Source organism: Prionailurus bengalensis, chromosome E4 (assembly GCF_016509475.1).
Source record: "Prionailurus bengalensis isolate Pbe53 chromosome E4, Fcat_Pben_1.1_paternal_pri, whole genome shotgun sequence".
NCBI lineage: Eukaryota > Metazoa > Chordata > Mammalia > Carnivora > Felidae > Prionailurus > Prionailurus bengalensis.
This window is the reverse complement of record NC_057360.1, coordinates 35,855,749-35,875,642: the sequence shown is the minus strand read 5'-3', so window position 1 is coordinate 35,875,642 and position 19,894 is coordinate 35,855,749. Positions and strand designations below refer to the sequence as shown.

At 35.9% G+C, this 19,894-nt stretch overlaps 1 protein-coding gene across 1 annotated transcript in view; it reads right to left on the bottom strand.

The window, feature by feature from the left end:
- Window positions 1–3,798: 3,798 nt before the first annotated feature.
- The window catches only part of CFHR5 (complement factor H related 5), a 32,342-nt gene continuing 16,246 nt past the window's right edge, over window positions 3,799–19,894 (bottom strand). Inside the window, exons 7-10 of the mRNA XM_043568102.1 lie at window positions 16,475–16,651; window positions 8,428–8,610; window positions 5,726–5,908; window positions 3,799–4,160 (exon numbers count right to left, since the gene is read on the bottom strand). Coding sequence (XP_043424037.1) covers window positions 3,964–4,160; window positions 5,726–5,908; window positions 8,428–8,610; window positions 16,475–16,651 — 740 coding nt within the window. The 3' untranslated portion in view covers window positions 3,799–3,963. The remainder of the gene's footprint in view (window positions 4,161–5,725; window positions 5,909–8,427; window positions 8,611–16,474; window positions 16,652–19,894) is intronic.

Sequence of the window (19,894 nt, the reverse complement as noted above, 5' to 3'; positions counted from 1 at the left end):
CATTAGTTAATGGTTGTTTTCAAGAGTCTCTCATTATCGTTAATTTTTGGTAGTTTGTATATATTTTCTTTTTATTTTTCTTGCACTGACTTTATTAATTTTTTAGATCCCATATAGTTATGCCAGCCATCTAATTTGAGGAACTGATGATCTGGCTTCTTCAAATATTTCTTCTTACATATTCCTTCTTTCTCCATTCCTTAGTAGCCTCCATTTACACATTTCATTTTTCTATTGTCCAACCAACCGTTCCCACACTCAGTTTATAATTATTCTTCTTTTTTCTTTAGATTGGATTATTTCCATTGTTTATTTCCATTATGTCCATCTATTTTTATGCTCACTCTCTTTTGTCAATTCCATCTATTTTAAGTCTCCCCCATGAAGTTTTTCTTCAGATGTTGAATTATAAGTTCTAGAATTTCTTTCTCTTTTATAGTTTTTATTTTTCCACTAATGTCTTATGTTTTTACTCATCGAGAGCATATTTTTTATTATTTCCTTTAGAATAGCTATAATTCTTGTTTAAAATACTTCTCTATTCCAATATCTGGATCATCTTATTGTCAATATCAGTTACCTGTCTTTTCCCTTGAGAATGGGTTTAGCCCACATTCTTCTAGTTATTTGTATATCGCATAATTTACTCATCTGACAACTGTCTATAAAGGAATGCTTTCTGGAATTGCCAGTCTTATACTCCTTTTGTATTTTTTTTTAATTTCTTCACATCTTGGAGGAGAGGAGTAAGCTAAGAATAGCACATCTTATCAAGTACTATACTGCCACTCAAACAACTTCCTTAGAATTATGTGCCACAAAATAGTTTGAGAAAGAAATTCTCAGAAACTGAGAAAGAATATCTAAGTTTAAAATACTGCCATGTATTGTGCTCTAAATAAAATATTTTTATAAAGATTTTTATTTTTATTCTTGCGAGAGACAGCGCAAGCAGGGAACAGGCCGAGAGAGAGGGCGGGGTGGGGGGACAGAAGATCCAAAGCGGGTTCTTCACTAACAGCAGCAAGCCCAATTCAGGGCTCAAACCCATGAATCAATCACAAGATCATGACCAGAGCCAAAGTTGGAATCTCAACCAACTGAGCCACCCACGTTCCCCTAAGTAAAATATTGTGTATGTATTTTATCATTCTAAACATTTTAAGTTAGCAGTTTCCTTTTAAGATTTCCTCCTCAAACTGGAAAGAGGAAAAATAAAACTTCTGCCTGCCTTTCTCCTATCCAAGAGGTCAGCTGTTTTAATAGATAACCACTGTGGGTTACAAGTTTTTACTTTTTTATTCAACCCCATCAATCTTCGAGTTAGTATAAATTCACTATAGGGGTGCCTGGTTGACTTCGTTGGTTGGGCGTCTGACTTTGGCTCCGGTCATGATCTTGAGGTTGGTGAGTTCGAGCCCCAGGTTGGTTTCTGTGCTGACAGCTCAGAACCTGGAGCCTGCTTCCAGTTCTGTGTCTCCCTCTTTCTCTGCCCCTTTACTACTTGCACTCTGTTTTTCTCTCTCTCAAAAATAAATAAACATTAAAAAACTTATAAATAAATAAATTCATTATAAATTCTGAGATGGTCTTAATTTTTTATTTTTTAATTACCAATGTTTGTCCTGATTTTGAAATGTTGGCCACAGTGTTTAGAACACTTTATTGAGATATAATTCACACATCATACAATTCACCCATTTAAAATGTATATTCAATGTTTTGTTGTATAATCACAGAGTTGTACACTCATCACCACAATCAATTTTAGAACATTGTCACTGTTAACTATCAGCCCCTGCCTCCCTACTCCAGCCCTAAGCAACCATCGATCTACCTTCTGTCCCCTCTACACCTGTCTATTCTGGACATACCCTACAAATGGAATCACATAATACGTCGTCTTTGTGACTGGCTCTTCTCACTTAACATAAAGATTCTGAGGTTCATCCATGCTGTGGCATTTGATAGCACTTTATTCCTTTGTTATAACCAAATAATAGTATGTAAGATGCATGTTTTGTGTATAGTGACAAGCATCTGGGTTGTTTCTATTTGGGGGCTATTATGAATAATTCTGCTAAGACATTCATGTTACAGTGCTTGTGTGATATATGTTTGTCTTTCTTTTGGGATATATCTAGGAGTAGACTACTGAGTCTATGATAACTCTATTTCAACCTTTCAAAGAACTTCCAAATTATTTTCCAAATTGGGCGTATCGCTTTACATTCCCATCAGTAGTGTATATGTGTTCTAATTTGTCTACATTCTTAACAATAGTTGTTACCATCTGACTGATTATAGCCATCCTAGTGGGTGGGAAGTACTATCTCATGGAGATTTTGATTTAGTTACTTAATGATTGATGGTGTTAGGTATCTTTTCATGTGTTTTTTGGCCATTCGTACATCTTTTTTGGAGAAATGTCTGTTTAGATCTTTTGCTCATTTTAAAATCAGGTTGTCTTTCTATTTTCACTCGTAAGAGTTCTTTAATTCTGGATACGAGTCCTTTATCAGATATATAATTTGCAGCTATTTTTTCTGATTATATCTGCATGCTTTCATTTTCTTATTAGCATTGTTTAAAGAATGAGGGTTTTTAGTCTTGATAATGTCCAATTTCTCTATTTCTTGATTGTTTGTTTTGATGTCTTATCTAAAAATCTATTGCTGTATCTCTAGTCATGAAGATTTTAAGAAATTGTCACCATTTTCATAGATACTTAAAAAAAACTTTCTGGCCAAAAAAATGTTTTAACTATACTATGCTACCTAAAATATAGGAACATGCAAAGGACATTTCTAAAAGTTCCTGTTCAGTATTTCCCCAAACTATGGTACATCAAAAAATAATGGAGCTTTGGTATGAAGTCAGCCTCCTGGCCCACAGCACAGAGTCATTATACTCTCAATCTTCTACTTTCTTGGTCTCTAATCACAGTTCTTGATAACTCTCATCTAACTGTAAAAGTAATATAATTCAAAATGAAAAATTATAAAATGTAGGAATATAAAAATTTACAAGTATTCTAATTTCTGAAACCACAGACCACATAGAATTATTACAGCCAAACTTTGTGTTTACTCTCAATCTTTTTTAAGTATGTATGCATATCTAGATAATCCTATAGATGCACTATTGTAACCTAATAATTTTCACTTATGGTTACCTTTTTGTATGCATGAATCACATCTTGACTATAATAGAAGTTCTGCACTAGGATTTGTAAAAATTTTAGTCTTCCACCCATTTGTGGAAGATGGTGTATTTAGTATTTGATGAGTAATCAGCCTCCCATTAGAGGACTTTTTAATATTTACTAATGCTTGCTACAAGCATAAAAGGTGACAGTTTTTGTATTTAGGAAACTTTTTTTTTAATGTTTATTTATTTTTTAGAAAGAGGGAGACAGAGAGTGAGCAGGGGAGGGGCAGAGAGAAGGGAGACACAGAATCCAAAGCAGGCTCCAGGCTCTGAGCTGTCAGCACAGAGCTCGACGCAGGGCTCGAACTTAATGAAATGTGAGATCATGACCTGAGCCAAAGTCGGATGTTTAACGGACTGAGCCACCCAGGCACCCTACAGTTTTTATATTTTATGATGTGATAGAAAGATAGAAAGTCTTGAAGTTATCTTATACATTTTAGACAATTAGAAGAGGTTAGATGGGACGAAGTACTGAATTGAGGCACATGCTCACTTTCTGTGGGTAATATATGAACAGAAGACCCAGCACTATGATTTGACCCGGGTATAATATGGTCCGCCTAATAAGTGAAGCGTTGCTCTTGGTTTATAAATTTGTGAATCTCTGAAAATTCAGAGTTCAAAATAAAACTGAGATAAGCCAACACTCAAAAGAATAAATACATTAATTATATAATTGCCTATATAATGCATACTTACAACATATATATATTACTTTAAAATTTATATTCAGGGAAATTAATGCTTGTTTCATTCACATCTGGGATATTCAACTTCCCCTTCCTGACAGATTGCCCGAAATGACTGTATTGACGTGTTTGCTCTATGTGGCCATTTACATTCAAATTCAACAAAATCCCCTGTTTTTACATAAAGTTTTTTGGTGTCTTTTCCTCTTAACTGTACGTTATATTTGTTCATGTTATCTTCAGATATTATACATGCATCTGAAAGAATTAAAAAAAATACATCATTAATAATATACCTTTCCCTTTCCAAGAGTAGTGACATTTCTTTTAAGAATATTTTGGAATTGGGGCGCCTGGGTGGCGCAGTCGGTTAAGCGTCCGACTTCAGCCAGGTCATGATCTCGCGGTCCGTGAGTTCGAGCCCCGCGTCGGGCTCTGGGCTGATGGCTCAGAGCCTGGAGCCTGTTTCGGATTCTGTGTCTCCCTCTCTCTCTGCCCCTCCCCCGTTCATGCTCTGTCTCTCTCTGTCCCAAAAATAAATAAACTTTGAAAAAAAAATAAAAAAAAAAAAAAAAGAATATTTTGGAATTAAATAAAATTTATGAAAGGATATTAAAAGCTAATATTTATTGAGTTTTGCCCAGTACTGTTCTTAGTACTTTGCCTTATCTCTAAACACTGTGCATCATTTCCCTGAGCTACATAACAGGAGATGGGGGCTCAGAAAGACTGAGTAATTTCTCCAAGGTCACATAACTTAATGAGTATTTTGAACCAGAATATGGACCCTGGCAGTTTGACTTCAGAGTCTGTGCTCTCAATTACTGTGCTTTACATGCCTAAAAACCACATGCCATATAGGATTAAATTAAGATGTTCTGTTAGGGTCAGTGTTATTCACCCTCCTTTCCCAACTCAGGATTCTCTTTTACATTGTTTCCAAAACGTGCATAGTGTGAGCGTACGGATGTATTAACATCTTACTAAATATTACAGTAAAAATAAGTTTACTTCTGTCTATCAGATATACGGTGCAGAAAGTGGACTGAAGAAGGCACAATATATATAAAAACCAACCATCTCTTAAAATATTCACTTAGCATATTCTTGAAGGTAATTATTTATCAATAAGACCAAAAATTCTACTAGCTATTATATTAGCTATTATATTTCTTATTTAGAGCTCCTTTTCCACAAAGTAATTATCAGTGGGTTGTCACTTTCATGCAACATTGACTTCTGTAGGAAAGCAGTATTACCTTCCCCCCATGATCAAGTCCCCTCATTCATTTTTAAATTTAGCATTTTGAGAGGTAACATTCCCCTGAGTAAATAGCACGCCCAGCAGTACTAAGCAGCATGTTCTCTATAGCCCATCATCTCTGATATAGGAATTGTTCTGAGTTTTAAAAATAAGCACATGGTTAAATTTGAGGAGCCATCCTAGGCAGTGGTGACCATAAGGAACTTCTTTTCCTACCTAGATTTGTCCATGCCCAGGATTCTAAGGTACATTAGCAAGTATTTTCCTGATGACATATGATAGACAGTCCTTTTACTGTTAGAGTGAGGTTGATCTTTTTTCTCCCTGACTTTTTTGTAGACAGGAGAGGTCACCATAGCCTCAGGCTTAAATACATGAAATTTGGAACCAGATTGCTGTGTCTGATTCCTAGCTCCACCAAATACTCGCTGAGTGGCTTGAATCCATGTCAGATAGGTTTTCAGCTGAACTGAAGTAAAAATCATCCTATGAAATTAGTTCATGAATGCTTTACTATGAATATCAAATCTCAGACTCTAGGAGAATACGACAAACTCACCTATGCATTTTGGTGGTTCTGACCACTGTCCATTTCTGCACGTTACATCTATGGAGCCCCGAAGTTCGTAGAAAGACTGGCAATGGTACTGGACTTTTGATCCTGGAGGATATACTGTTAATGGGAATGAGGTGATATCTCCATTGCTAATAGGTGGAGGGGAGCCACAATATTGTGTAGACTCTGGAAAATAACATTTATGTGTTGAGAGAAAACCGGTATGTAGTTTAGGTAAATTAGTATAAATAAATTTCTTTATATTATATGTTCGATGTTTAATATGATGTCTGCGAGCTCAAATAACTCATTATATAATTTTTACAATATAACCTGATAACCAAAAATTATAGTGCTTCCCTTCACCCATAAGTCAAATACACTTAAGTATTGAGTACATATATCTTATAAGAGCACGTATTATAAGGGCACCCATAAGTCAAATAAACTTAGGTATTGAGTACATATGTATTATAAGGGCATGCAACTAGGAATAGTTTTTATTTAACGTGTGATGAACAGATAAGTAAATCTTATCTGGTCTACTGTCCACCTCCTTCGTGAATTTTTTTATTTAAAGAGGAAAGGTAAAAATAAATAACTCCCTTCCCATTTCTATTCTCTGGGACAACTGTTACTTTCTGCAAGTAGCATGTACCTGTGAAATGAATTATTGACATACTGCCTTCCATTTATTTTCCAATGCCAAATAATAGCATAGGCATCTTTCTCTGTCAATAAAAATTTCAACTTCATGTTAAGAATGGCTAGGATACATTCCATTGTACTGATTTATCTTCCTACATATCACCAAGGATATAGATATGAAATGACCAAATAAATAATCTTATCCTGAATAACTTCTTCTACTTATTGTTTCATTGAGTGACTCTTCCTGTATTTTTCTCGGACGAACTCTTTCACGTGGGCACTAGATTCTTTCTCCATTAAACTCAGCAAAGACCATGAATCATCCCTTTTGGCTGTATTAACAATTTGTCCTTCTCTACCAAATCATTCATCAACATGCAAACGTGTTGAAAATGTCACAATGTAAGGTAAAATTTCCCTTTATCCACACCCCATATCCAGCTACTGCCTCATTTCTCTCGTCCCTTTAGAGCAAACCTACTTGTTTCCTATCATCCCTGATCTTACTTTATCAGCCCACATTCTTTCTAGAACACACTGCAATTAGGTATTTCCCAGTGCTGAAATACCTCTAAGCAGAGCTACCAATAACTTTAGGTACCTAAATCCATTGTTCAATTATCAGTCATCTCGTCCAGTTCTAAGTAGTCTTTGACATGCTTGCCCACCTTTTGAATGACATTGTGTAACATGTCCTTCTGAAGTATGTCCTTGATATTGCTTCTGGGATACCAGCTCTGATAATGTGATTTATGGTAAATATTTGGTATTATTCCCCATTCCTGGCACAAAGATCCTAAAACTCTTGGAATTTCACAAATTATGAGAGAAGTAAATGTGTCTTCTGTTATGTTCGTGAGATGACTTTTATAAGACCCATAGGTAACCAGAGGATAACCTGGTTGCCGGGAGGGCTAACCATGTGATGAGGGGGTTGGAACTTTCATTCCCATCCTGATCTACGGGGGAAGAGATAAGGGCTGGAGGTTGAATCAATCACCAATGGCTAATGGCTTAATCAATCATGCCTATGTGATGAAGCCTCCATAAAACCCCGAAAGGACGAGGTTCTGAGAGTTTCTGGGTTGGTAAATACATGGAGATGTGGGAAAAGTGGTGGCTGGAAAGGGCATGGAAGTTTTGTGCCCTTTCCCCATACCTTGTCCTATACATCTCTTCCGTCTGGCTGTTCCTGAGTTATATACTTTTTTAGTAAACCCATAATCTAGTAAGTAAATGTTTCTCTGAGTTCTGCAAACTGCTCTAGCAAATTAATCAAACACAAGGAGGGGGGTTGTGGGAACCTCCAAGCTATAGCCAGTCAGTCAGAAACACACAGATGGCAACCTAGATGTGCGACTGGCATCTGAAATGGATACAAGAAGCAGTCTTCTAAGACTGAGTTCTTAACCTGTAGAAATCTGATGCTATCCCTGCATAGTGTCAGAATTGAGTTGAATTGTAGGACACCTAGCAGGTGTCTAAGAGTTGCTTGTTGGATGTGGGGGAACCCCACCTCCCCCAACACACACAATGTAATTGTGTCCTAGAATCATTTTATCAGCCTTCCCTAGTTTTTCTGGGTACTATCTGGCTACTCCTCATTTCCCACATCTCTAATAATGGAGAGTCTCCAAGGCTGTCCCTTCGACCTCCTCTCTTTGTTAGCCATTTGAACTCTCCATGTGATCCCATCCAGTCCTGTAGCTTTAGATATCATCTATATACTAGCAGTTACCAAGTTTACATCCTAGCTCTCTGACCACTCCCAATTGCCCATTCTATATCTTAAGCTGCATACCAAGTAAATACACTTAATAAAAGTGGATATCCAGTAAAGACCTCAAGCTTCTTTCTTATATGGTCACTGTTGTAAATACCTCATAAAGAAACAGTTTTTAAAAGTGACAGAATTGAGTAACTAGATGACAATTTAATGCTTCAAAATACGGTGCAACACATAAATCATAAATTCTTTTTCCTTTTCTTTAGGTAAAGCAAAGAAAATTAGTAAATACTTTTTAAATAACATTATTTAGAAATAAACTACTAACCAATACACTGTGGTAATGACTGCCATTTTCCACTTTTACACACAATTTCTCTTGCTCCGTGAAGTAGATAATTTTCTTTGCAAAGAATAGCTACTTTTTCTCCATCCTGATAATTCACTGTGGTTAGCATATTCTGAGCATTAGGTATCTGAGGTGGAGGTGGGCAGAGTTGTGTCTCTTTTCCTAAAAAATATTGGAATTAACTTATTTGATTAATAAAATCTAAAGAAAATAGCTCAACAAGATAATATTTCAGTATATTTCAGTATAACAATTGTGTGTGTATGTATATTTTTATGTATATACATGATGCTATAGTGACATATGTACTTTGTGTTAACATAGTTTAAGGTTTAACAAGCACTTTTGGGATACAACCATCAGATTAAAATTTCTCTGGTGTTCCTTCTATTTCCTATTCATTATTCTGTCTCTTGTACAAATTAACCCTTTTAGTTTTTTAGCTAATTTATATGATTCAAATAAGTTATGTACATGTTATTCAAACAAGTGAACACAAAAAAATTAAATTGGTAATAGTAATGAGAGAACCAATTAAGACTTCCCTTAATAACCTAACCCTTGATCTCAATAAAAGCTTTCGTGATTTGCCTTTTGTTCTAAACATGACAATGCCTGGTGATCAATGTAATTAGAATGCTTCTGTTTGAGTAGAAATTAACTTACTTTTGGTTGCTTGGTGTATTCTAAGGGATAAATTTTAAATGGCCAATGTGGATGCCAAAACATCATTAACTGAGCCACAGTCCCACCTCCTGACCTGGAGTCATACAGTGTTCTCCTTCAGTTCATTCCCCACCCCCCACCCCAGGACAGAAGCTGCTAAAGTGGTACTTCCCTTCAAAATTATTACAAAGAAATTAATACATATTTTTTATCTCCTACTATACTACTTTCTTTTAAAACCAATATAGAAGAGTGAGCTTATCTCTCCTGGTTTCACTACATTTAAAAATATACTAATAATTTGTAGTAAACATTTCCAAAATTATGTGAATAGAACCTCAGATCAGTATAATTTCAGCGAAAACACACATGCTACCTGGAACCTGAATTTTACATTGGGTTTATTTTTTCTTTTTTCTTTTTTTTTTTTAATTTTTTTTTTCAACGTTTATTTATTTTTGGGACAGAGAGAGACAGAGCATGAACGGGGGAGGGGCAGAGAGAGAGGGAGACACAGAATCGGAAACAGGCTCCAGGCTCTGAGCCATCAGCCCAGAGCCCGACGCGGGGCTCGAACTCATGGACCGCGAGATCATGACCTGGCTGAAGTCGGACGCTTAACCGACTGCGCCACCCAGGCGCCCCTTGGGTTTATTTTTTCAAGGAAAGGAAGGCACATTAGAATTCTATGCTTCAAATCCTGTAAACAAAAGCTATTTCTGTGAAAACCCGGAGGGTTCTCTGAGAGGTGGGACCACTCATGCATATTTCTATGCTCTATAGGACTTGCCCTATTTGTTTATTGGTTGAAGAAATATATGGCATAAAAGAATTTCATTCCAGTGTCATCATTATTCTAGTCAACCTTTAACAGGGTCAGTCTTTAATTATCTGTTTTGGCTCAATAACTAACTCTGCAAAAGAAGATAAAGAATAGCCTGATATTACTGTTATTGCACATTTTCTGTTGGTGACGTCTGGCTCATAGGCCAGAGGACAAGCTATGAAAAGTACATGAAAAGAAGATAAGACACATTCAATAGATAGATGGGGCAGTTTGCTCTGTTACGTAGATGTTTTCCTACTTTGGGTGTCCCATTTCCCCTTTGTTGAAGAATTTTGTAGTGTCATTTATTCATTTCTGTTTAGGTGTGCAAATATTTTTATTTAAATACAAAGTCACAAGGATGAATACTTGTTGAATTTCATCAAGACTCTTGACTGAGCCAGCATCAAGGTGTGTGATGCCAATCTTGGGAATCAGCAACCATGTGCTGTTTACCTCCTAGAAGTCCCAATATAGGGAAATAGGAAGGTTGACATTGTCTGTAATCTCAAACATATAAATAATAATTTTAAAAATGTAAACCAAGTCCCAACTAACCAAGTTAAATATTCAAATATCATTGCTATTATATTTTAGGTAAAAATATTATGCATGATTATGTCAGTTGTCCAACTTACTTTCCTTACAGAAGTATGGACATTGTCTTTAGAAATTTCAACCTAGTATAGATATAGTGTAGTTGAAACAGCACTAATATAAGAACCAAGAAACGAGTTCCAGTCTTGATTTTGGCTAAGTGACTTCTTGGGGTCTTGTATTCCTGGTCTGTAAAATGAAGGACTTTGTTGTGTTTCTTAAGAGTAAGTCTGGCAGGCGCCTGGATGGCTCAGTCAGTTGAGCGTCCAACTCTTGATTTCGATTCAGGTCGTGATCGCAGGGTCGTGGGATTGAGCCCCACATTGGGCTCTGCACTGAGTGTGGAGCCTCCTTAAAATTCTCTTTCTCTCTCTCTCTCTCCCCTTCTGTCCCTCTCCCCCACTCACGCTTGCTCTCATTCTCTCTCTGTAAAATAAAAAAAGAAAAAATAAGTCTGGCAATTTGAGTGACAAATATTTGCCACTTGATAATATCCTCACCTAATCTCCACCTGCCACCTACCACCATTTCTCGAAATTGTCATTAAACTCTTCTTTCAGCTTTCAGTAAAGCTTCCTCCTCAGTTTTCTACCTCATTCTGGAAATATAATTTTATTATCTATAAGTACAACCTTTAAGAAAATCAAGTTGATGCAATAAATCAAATGTTTATGATTTTTATCTAGCTCATATCGAATATTTGGGGATTTTAAATACCATTGTTAATGTGTTCTGTATATTTTATAGAATTTTTAGTGTTAAAACTATCAGTAATCTGACAACCAGCAATGGAGGAATGGTACATTATATACCGCCTTATCTAATACACAAACATATTAGGTTCTGATGTGAAATCAACAATACAGGATATTAATGTGTATGATATGATAATAGGATTAATAATGAAGTACAATTAAGGTGTAATATTTTTAATGCTGCTGCTTCTCCATATAGGCAGATATGTTTTATTCCAGAGTCACTTGAGTGGCTCTCTCAGACAAACATAAAGCATCATGGGGAATGAGAGCGGCAGGACGTCTTGTTTTTGTCATTTGGCCCAAACTACATTTTTCCCCAAATGGAGTTAAGGGTATGAGTAGACTGGAAAGGAGAAGGGGGGTTGTCAGGAAGTGAAAAAATTTACACAAAAAAAACTTCTGGGATTTAAGCAGCAATAAAGCAATAATCCCATTTTCTTTTCCCCAAGATTTTTTGTGTCGATCTTGCCAAGATGAAGAACTGACCAGGAAATATAATATGGAAATGGAACTCAGGACTCCAAAGGAAACTCCAGGAAAAGAGAGGTGAGCATTCTGAAATCATCTCAACATTGAGGATCAGAGGGAGACAGATTTCCCAGATGCTTTCCTTTTATTTTCTAACCCTAACATCAGACTTTAGCAGGGCACTTGGAAAAGGTTGACAGATGTTTTGGTTGTTTGTTTCAGGACTCTGGAAATTTTAACAGTTGTGCTAGCCTTCATACCACTTGTAAATTTTCTTTTAAAACTCTGCTATTGCGCCTGGGTCGCTCAGTTGGTCAAGCGTCCAGTTTCGGCTCAGGTCATGATCTTACGGTTCGTGGGTTTGAGCCCTGCAACGGGCTCTGTGCTGACAGCTCAGAGCCTGGAGCCTGCTTCAGATTGTCTCCCTCTCTCTCTCTCTCTGCCCCTCTCCCACTAGTGCTCACTCTCTCTTTCTCTCTCTCTCTCAAAAGTAAATAAATGTTAAAAAAAAAACCCACAAAAAACCTCTGCTATTTTATTTATGTTTATGTTTCTGGTGGCTTTCTCATCCTTTCACTGTTCCAGGAAGGATAAAAGCAGCAATGTGACTTGTTTTTTCCTTGGAGGGGCATATTATATTCTGGAATTTCATTCGTTGGTTTCTTAGCTCTCTGATAAGACTGTTAAAAAGAAAAAAAAAACTATAATTTTAGAGGTGCTTAGGTGGCTCAGTCACTCTTGATTTGGGTTCAGGTCATGATCCCAGGGTCATAGGATCAAGCCCTGCATTGGGCTCTGCGCTGAGCATCCAGCCTGATTAAGATTCTCTCTCTCTTCTCTCTCTCTCTCTCTCTCTCCCTGTCTTTCTTTCTCTCTCTCTCTACCCCCTCCCCTGGCCCCTCTGCCCACTCACACATGCTTTCTTTCTCTCTCTCTCAAATGAAAAAAAAAACTATAATTTCATAGTTTATCTTGATTTTTCTTGTTTTACGGGTATAAGTAACATTGTCTTCTTCCTTTTCTTAATAAAAGAAACTAGATTCTACAGCTATAGTAAAGTTCCTCTTGTGGATATTAAATGTGGATTCACATGTATGTGTTTAGAGAAAATAAAAACTAGAAATTACACATATGTGATTAAGTAGAAGGAAAAATGAGGAAACCAGTGAGGCCACAAGAGGAACTTTATTACAACTGCAGAATCTAGTTTCTTTTATTAAGAAAAGGAAGAAGGGGCGCCTGGGTGGCGCAGTCGGTTAAGCGTCCGACTTCAGCCAGGTCACGATCTCACGGTCCGTGAGTTCGAGCCCCGCGTCAGGCTCTGGGCTGGTGGCTCGGAGCCTGGAGCCTGTTTCTGATTCTGTGTCTCCCTCTCTCTCTGCCCCTCCTCCGTTCATGCTCTGTCTCTCTCTGTCCCCCCAAAAATAAATAAACGTTGAAAAAAAAATTAAAAAAAAAAAAAAAAAGAAAAGGAAGAAGACAATGTTACTGATATCTGGAAAACAAGAAAAATTCGTGTCTGTGAATTTATTTATTTTTTAGCATTTATAAGGGCTATACTATAGCATATCGTAAGGCAACTTGCTTTTTTCATGAACTATGATGTTTTGAGACCCATACATGTTTGTATATGCAACACAAAGCTTTAAAATAAGAATATTCTTCTTTCCTTTGCCTGGTCTTCCAAATTCAATGATACCAAGATTTAAAATGAGATGATAGGGGCGTCTGGGTGGCGCAGTCGGTTAAGCATCCGACTTCAGCCAGGTCACGATCTCGCGGTTCGTGAGTTCGAGCCCCGCGTTGGGCTCTGGGCTAATGGCTCAGAGCCTGGAGCCTGTTTCCAATTCTGTGTCTCCCTCTCTCTCTACCCCTCCCCTGTTCATGCTCTGTCTCTCTCTGTCCCAAAAATAAATAAAACGTTGGGAAAAAAAATTTAAAAAAAAAAAAATGAGATGATAAAAAACTTTTTTTTTTTTTTTTTTAGAAACAGAGAGAGCATGCAAGCAGGGGAGGGGCAGAGAGAGAGAAGCCTAAGCAGGCTCCATGCTTTCAGCACAGGGCCTGACGTGGGGCTCAGTCTCACAAGCCATGAGATCATGACCTGAGATGAAATCATGAGTGGGATGCTCAATTGACTGAGTCACCCAGACACCCCAATGAAAAACTTTTTAAAGACATGCCAAGAGATTATAAATTATGCTCTGCTCCCATTAAACTGGTATTGCACGCATGAGAGGCTAAAAGGATGAGTTTTAAAGAGCCAGTAGTAAAGGTTTCCTTAAAGGGTGCTGTCTGCATGTTATATCATGGGAGAGAGAAGGGTAAAATCACATTCCGCTTAGGCCAAGTGAAAGTAGGAAGCTTCTATACAACTGCTTTTCCCAGGGAATTAATGGTACAAAGAACAGTTTCTGACTCACACTTGAAATTTGAGAATAACTGAAGTAGTCTGTCTGGTAACACCTAAAGGCATGCCTGCACTGGTGATATTTTCCATTTCCAAATCTCAGTGGCTAGGATGGAAACCACAGGTAAAGGCTAGCTGTGGGTTGTCTTAAAAGGGCTTTCCATGAAAAGTCAACTGTGGGGAGTGAAATAACTCCAACGGAAAAATGGACTTGAAATCCAGGATTGCTAGAACTTTGTCAAGACAACTACCCTAGGTTAAGGGAAATCTCCAGAAACAGCATTCTCCTAAGATCTGTAAATGCCCTTTTCATAGTATTTTCCTTTTCAATTAATGTTTTTAACTCCTTTATTTTCAAAACTGTATTCTTATATTATTTTTCCTATATTTGTATATTCATCTAATTTTGGCTTATAGAAATGTTTATTTGGACCTACCCACCATTCTTCTTGACTAGAGTAGAATTGATTAGCTAGGTCTGCTCATTAACCTTTATAAAATTATTGTTATTTCCCAGATCAGCTGTAAGTAAAATATTCTATTTCATTCATATCTTCTTTTACATTTATTATTTTGCCTCCTAATATCTGGAGTTTACTTTTCCTAGCCTAGGGGAGATAGATAATAGATGAAAGATAGATGATAGATAGATAGATAGATAGATAGATAGATAGATGATAGATACTAGATCCAAACTTATTATTTTAAGGCTATACATTTCACTCTAAATTTTGGTTAGGTTGCCTCTAAGGGGTTTTACTATATGCTCTGAGAATTATAGTTCTTAGTAGTGTAAACACTATGTTATTAGGTTATTTGGAAGTGAATTATTTCACAAAATGAAGGGTAAGGAAGTAGATAGATATTATTATTACTTTTAAATATTATTTCTTTGTGGTTATAAAAAGTAATCTATAGGTTATTAATATTTGAAACTTATGAGAATTATTTAATGCACAATAACAGATTAATTTAAACATTACATGGGCACAGAAAAGGCTTTAAAATGGTTGAAACACTCAGAGCAATACTTCACTTCCTTACATAAAAATAAAAATATATTGAATAAAGAAATTTAACAAAAATAATAACATTTTAGTTGTTTTAAACAAAATACAGTTACCCTAGCTTCTTGAAATTATTACTTCTTTAAATTTAATATATTTTACTTTTTACCCTCACAATTTCTGATAATACCACATTCTTTTGTCAAGAATTAATATTTCATCTTGCTGATATATATTTTATATGATTTATTTCAAAGGATGATTTTGAGTGGTAAATTCCCTTCATCTTTCCTGTGTTTAAACATGTATTTATTTTTTAATCATCAATAAATACTTTGGGTATGGAAAACACTGGTTGCCAATTACTTTTTCTTTTTTTTTTTTTAATTTTTTTTAACGTTTATTTATTTTTGAGATAGAGAGAGACAGAGCATGAACGGGGGAGGGTCAGAGAGAGAGCGAGACACAGAATCTGAAACAGGCTCCGGGCTCTGAGCAGTCAGCACAGAGCCTGACGCGGGGCTCGAACTCATGGACAGTGAGATCGTGACCTGAGCCGAATTCGGATGCTTAACCAACTGAGCCACCCAGGCGCCCCACCAATTACTTTTTCTAAGAACTTTGAAGATATTGCTCCATTTTATCCTGGCTTCTTATATTATTGCTGGTGAGAAGTCTGAAGTCTACTCTGTTTTCTCTATCTTGTTATTTCTCTGTAAGCATTATATCTTTTCTATGCCTGGTTTATTTTAATTTAATATGGTGCCCACTTTATAATTGTTTGTAATTTATAATCCTGTTGCTCAAATTAAATAATTTGAAAACAAGCCTTTGAAGAATGTGAGATTTAATATTAGGAAAATAATTCCTTGATCATTTTTCTTCCCAGACTAATTTCTACTTTTGGTCCAGACTTTGTCATGTCTGTTAGTTTAACCTTCACAGTGTGTCATTTGGGTTTTAGTTGTTTCCGAATATCATTGAAGATTGAGTTTTTGTTCTATTTTTACCGTTCTTTTTTTTTTTCTTTTATCATTCAAGAGATTGTAATAGAGTAAAAATGGGTTTACTTCATCACCTTTACCAGAAGTCAAGGGCTCTTAAGTGACAGTATTTGAAAATAGTGTTGTGAGTAGTTTCTATCTTCACCATCAACTTAAAAATTTATGTGACGCAACAAACAATTTAATTTAAAAACATGCTAATTACAAGAGAAATTTTCTGATAAAGATGAAATAAGTTCTACAAAATCTGGTTTTTTTTCTCTTACAAAAATATCTAAAACAAATCTTACCTCTGCAGTTTGGTTCAGGATACCAGTTTCCATTTATGCAGGATATTTGCATCTGTGCACTCTTCCCCAAACATCTGTAATTTATTCTGGCATTATGATTATATTCAGGCATCCACGGACTTATCAGTTTTCTTCGATAAAAATTTGGTATTTTGCAACTCTTAAGTTGGTCGGTTGCTATTCAAAAGGAAAATATGGATACATGAGCAGAATATTGAACAGAAACTAGCAATTATTTCAGTAAAATATCTGAAATATTAGCGGTATGATGAAATCATGTTTGATGCCTTTAGGCCATATCACATAAAACTACTCTTAATTTCATTGCGTAGGCTATACTGGCTGTTGAAAAAATGAGAAAGAAAATGAAAAGCTGTGTTCCATTTTGAATGACAGAAAAATATGTCAAAGTTGCTTAGGAAATGGGAATGCAAGATGGATTAGTCTGGTCCAGGGTTTTGACTGGAGAACAGTCCTTATGAAACTTCAGCCTAGTTTTTAAAGGCCATGAAAAGATAGTTGTATCTGATTGTTTCCCACTAAATAACCACATATCTGTGGGAAGTACAGTACTAGGAGAAATAAGTCTGGATTTCCCTCGAGGTTCAATTACTCCCACATTTCAGAAGCTCAGTAAAGACCCTGACCCAAGAACTCAGAGTATGCTCACAGGAAGAACCCCCTGATAACAACACTATTGAGCCTTAGAACATGCATTCACAATAGGCCACATGCTTGTCTACATAGTTTTTATTGTTACGATTCTTCCCTTTTGTCCATAAATATGTAGCTCACCATGGAATCTTTCCTTAGGGTGTCCAAGGATGGCATAATGAGACATGAATTGCTCTGCTACTGCTTTTCTTCCAAGTGTTTTTTAATCCATGTTCTAAATCTCCCCTATGTGATGCTAGGGATTGGGTATCTGTATTTCCCTCATATAATAATTGTTGACCATGAGCACATACAATTTACACCTTTTTATAACAGAGCCCAGTCTCTCGGGGCTGGAAAACATTCCCTCCCTGTAGGTCATCATGAATTGCCAGTGGCCAAGGTGTCTGAAGCACAACAGCGACAGTTTTCATCACCAGAAGTGGGTAGGTCACTTGATAATCCAAAAGTCTAGGAAATGAGGGAAGAGAGTGGGTCTGGGTTTTCCACTTTAGAATCTTGAAGAACAGCAACAGAGAGTGCCAGTTGTTAAAGCTCAGAATGAAAGGCTTTCATATTTTGAGATTGCTGGAGATAGGACGAAGGAGAACAGTATCTGAGGGCATCAGAACAAAACTTGCACATACTTATACATTACGGCCGAAAGCCCAGGACTGCTCAAATGCAGGTGAAAGAGCACAGCACACAGGCTGATGGACTGGTAGAAAAACCTGAAATAGATTTCACTACTTCTGCGGAAGAAAATGGACAAGCTGATCAGAAAATCTGGAATAGAGTTAAAAGATTTAGAGGCACAGGAAGAGTAAGAATCAGGCCTAGTTCCTAGGTCCTGCCTTCAACTCTTTCTCTAAGAGGAGAATCCAAATATCCCAGACATAAATAGAACTCAGGCTACATGGTTGTTATTTTGGTGGTTGTTTCTGGACCATGTAGAGATAGTTTCATGAACTAAAGAAATAAAATAAAAGAGATTAAGTTGTGATTATTTATAAAAATAAAATATCCAAATTCATTATTAGAACTAATATGGGAATTTAGCAAGATTGCTGGAAACAAAACCAATATACAAAATAAAATATAATCCTGTATATAGAAAGTATAACTCTTCAAATATATAAATTAATAAAAGATCTCATTTATTTTATCAATAGAATCCCAAAGAACTTAGGGAAAAGCTTATTTAGAAATAATTTTAATGAGAAATGTATATTATTATATATAAATTTTAATATAAGACCTGACTAAATAGATTGATGCATTATATTCATGGGAGGAAGAATCAATAATAAATAAAATTGCAATTCTGGCCAAATTTACAAATTTCATGTAATCCCAAACAAAATTGAACGAGAATTATCAAAGAATTTAGTTTTAAAATACAGATAGAGGGGCGCCTGGGTGGCTCAGTCAGTTGAGCGTCTGACTTCAGCTCAGATCATGATCTTATGGTTTGTGAGATCGAGCCCCGCATCAGATTCTGCTGACAGCCCGGAGCCTGGAGCCTGCTTCGGATTCTATGTCTCCCCCTCTCTCTGCCCCTCCCCTGCTCATACTCTCTCTCTCTCTCTCTCAAAAATAAACATTAAAAAAATTAAAAATAAAATAAAACAGAAAGATTCGGGCATTTTAAAGAATAGTTGCAATGATTATAAGTAAAAAAGATTGCTGTAATAATAATAATGATTTTTTCCATATTACTATAAAAAAACAGGTTAAGGGAACAGAATAGATAATCTAGAAATAGATATAAATAGGGTACTAGTAAATGGCATGGGGGAAATAAATATTAGTAGAAAATAGAACAGACAATTCACTTAGTATTGACATAGTTTTCCACATCGACACAAAACAAAAGTACTCTAATACAACATAAATATAACAAATAAATTAAAAAAATAAATCTTAGTAATGAGATTTTAATCCTTAGAATAAAAGGGAATATATTTATGCACCTAAAAAATGAGGGATTCCTAAACAAGATACACACAAACATGCAAACAGTCGAAAAAAGAAAGATTGACAATTGAGTTTAAACTAAACCCTCCAATGAAAAAGGCATCATAGAGAAAATAAAGCAAAAAAAACTTTAAAACTTTAAAACGTTTGCAATGTAATTAGAATATTTAATGCAGAACTCAAATCTTAAAAGGAGAAAGAAAACACAAAGTTAAAGAAAAATGTTCATTGCACGTAAGAGAAAATCTAGCTACCGACAAATACTTGAATTTACACTCAATATTACTATCGGTCAGACAAATGAAATTAAATGCGAGAAATTATTTTGACCCACCGTCTTGGTGCCAGTTCAAAAATATTAAAATATCAAGTGAGGGCAAGAGGAGTAAGGTCTCCGTATATATCTGGCAGTACCTTGTAAAATCAAAAGTATCTACAATCCAATACCAATTCCACTTGCAGATGTATGTTTTAGGAAACACTGAAGCATGTCTTTTATACCAGGACAAAAAAAAAAAAAATTTCCATTTCCAATAGGGTAATGGAGTGATAAAGCAAGGTACGTTCTCAAGGTAGATTACAACACAGTAAAATTACAATGTTGAAGAAAAAAGCACTTTGCAGGTAGACAATAATTTTGCATAAGCTTAGGGGAAAAAACACAAAAATTTCCTCCAGCACACACACACACACACATATATATGTAAATCAAAAAGTAGAACGGAAAGTACAAATTCTACTTTCTGCTTGATTGGAATTTCCCTTGGGAGGATGATAAGATAATGGATA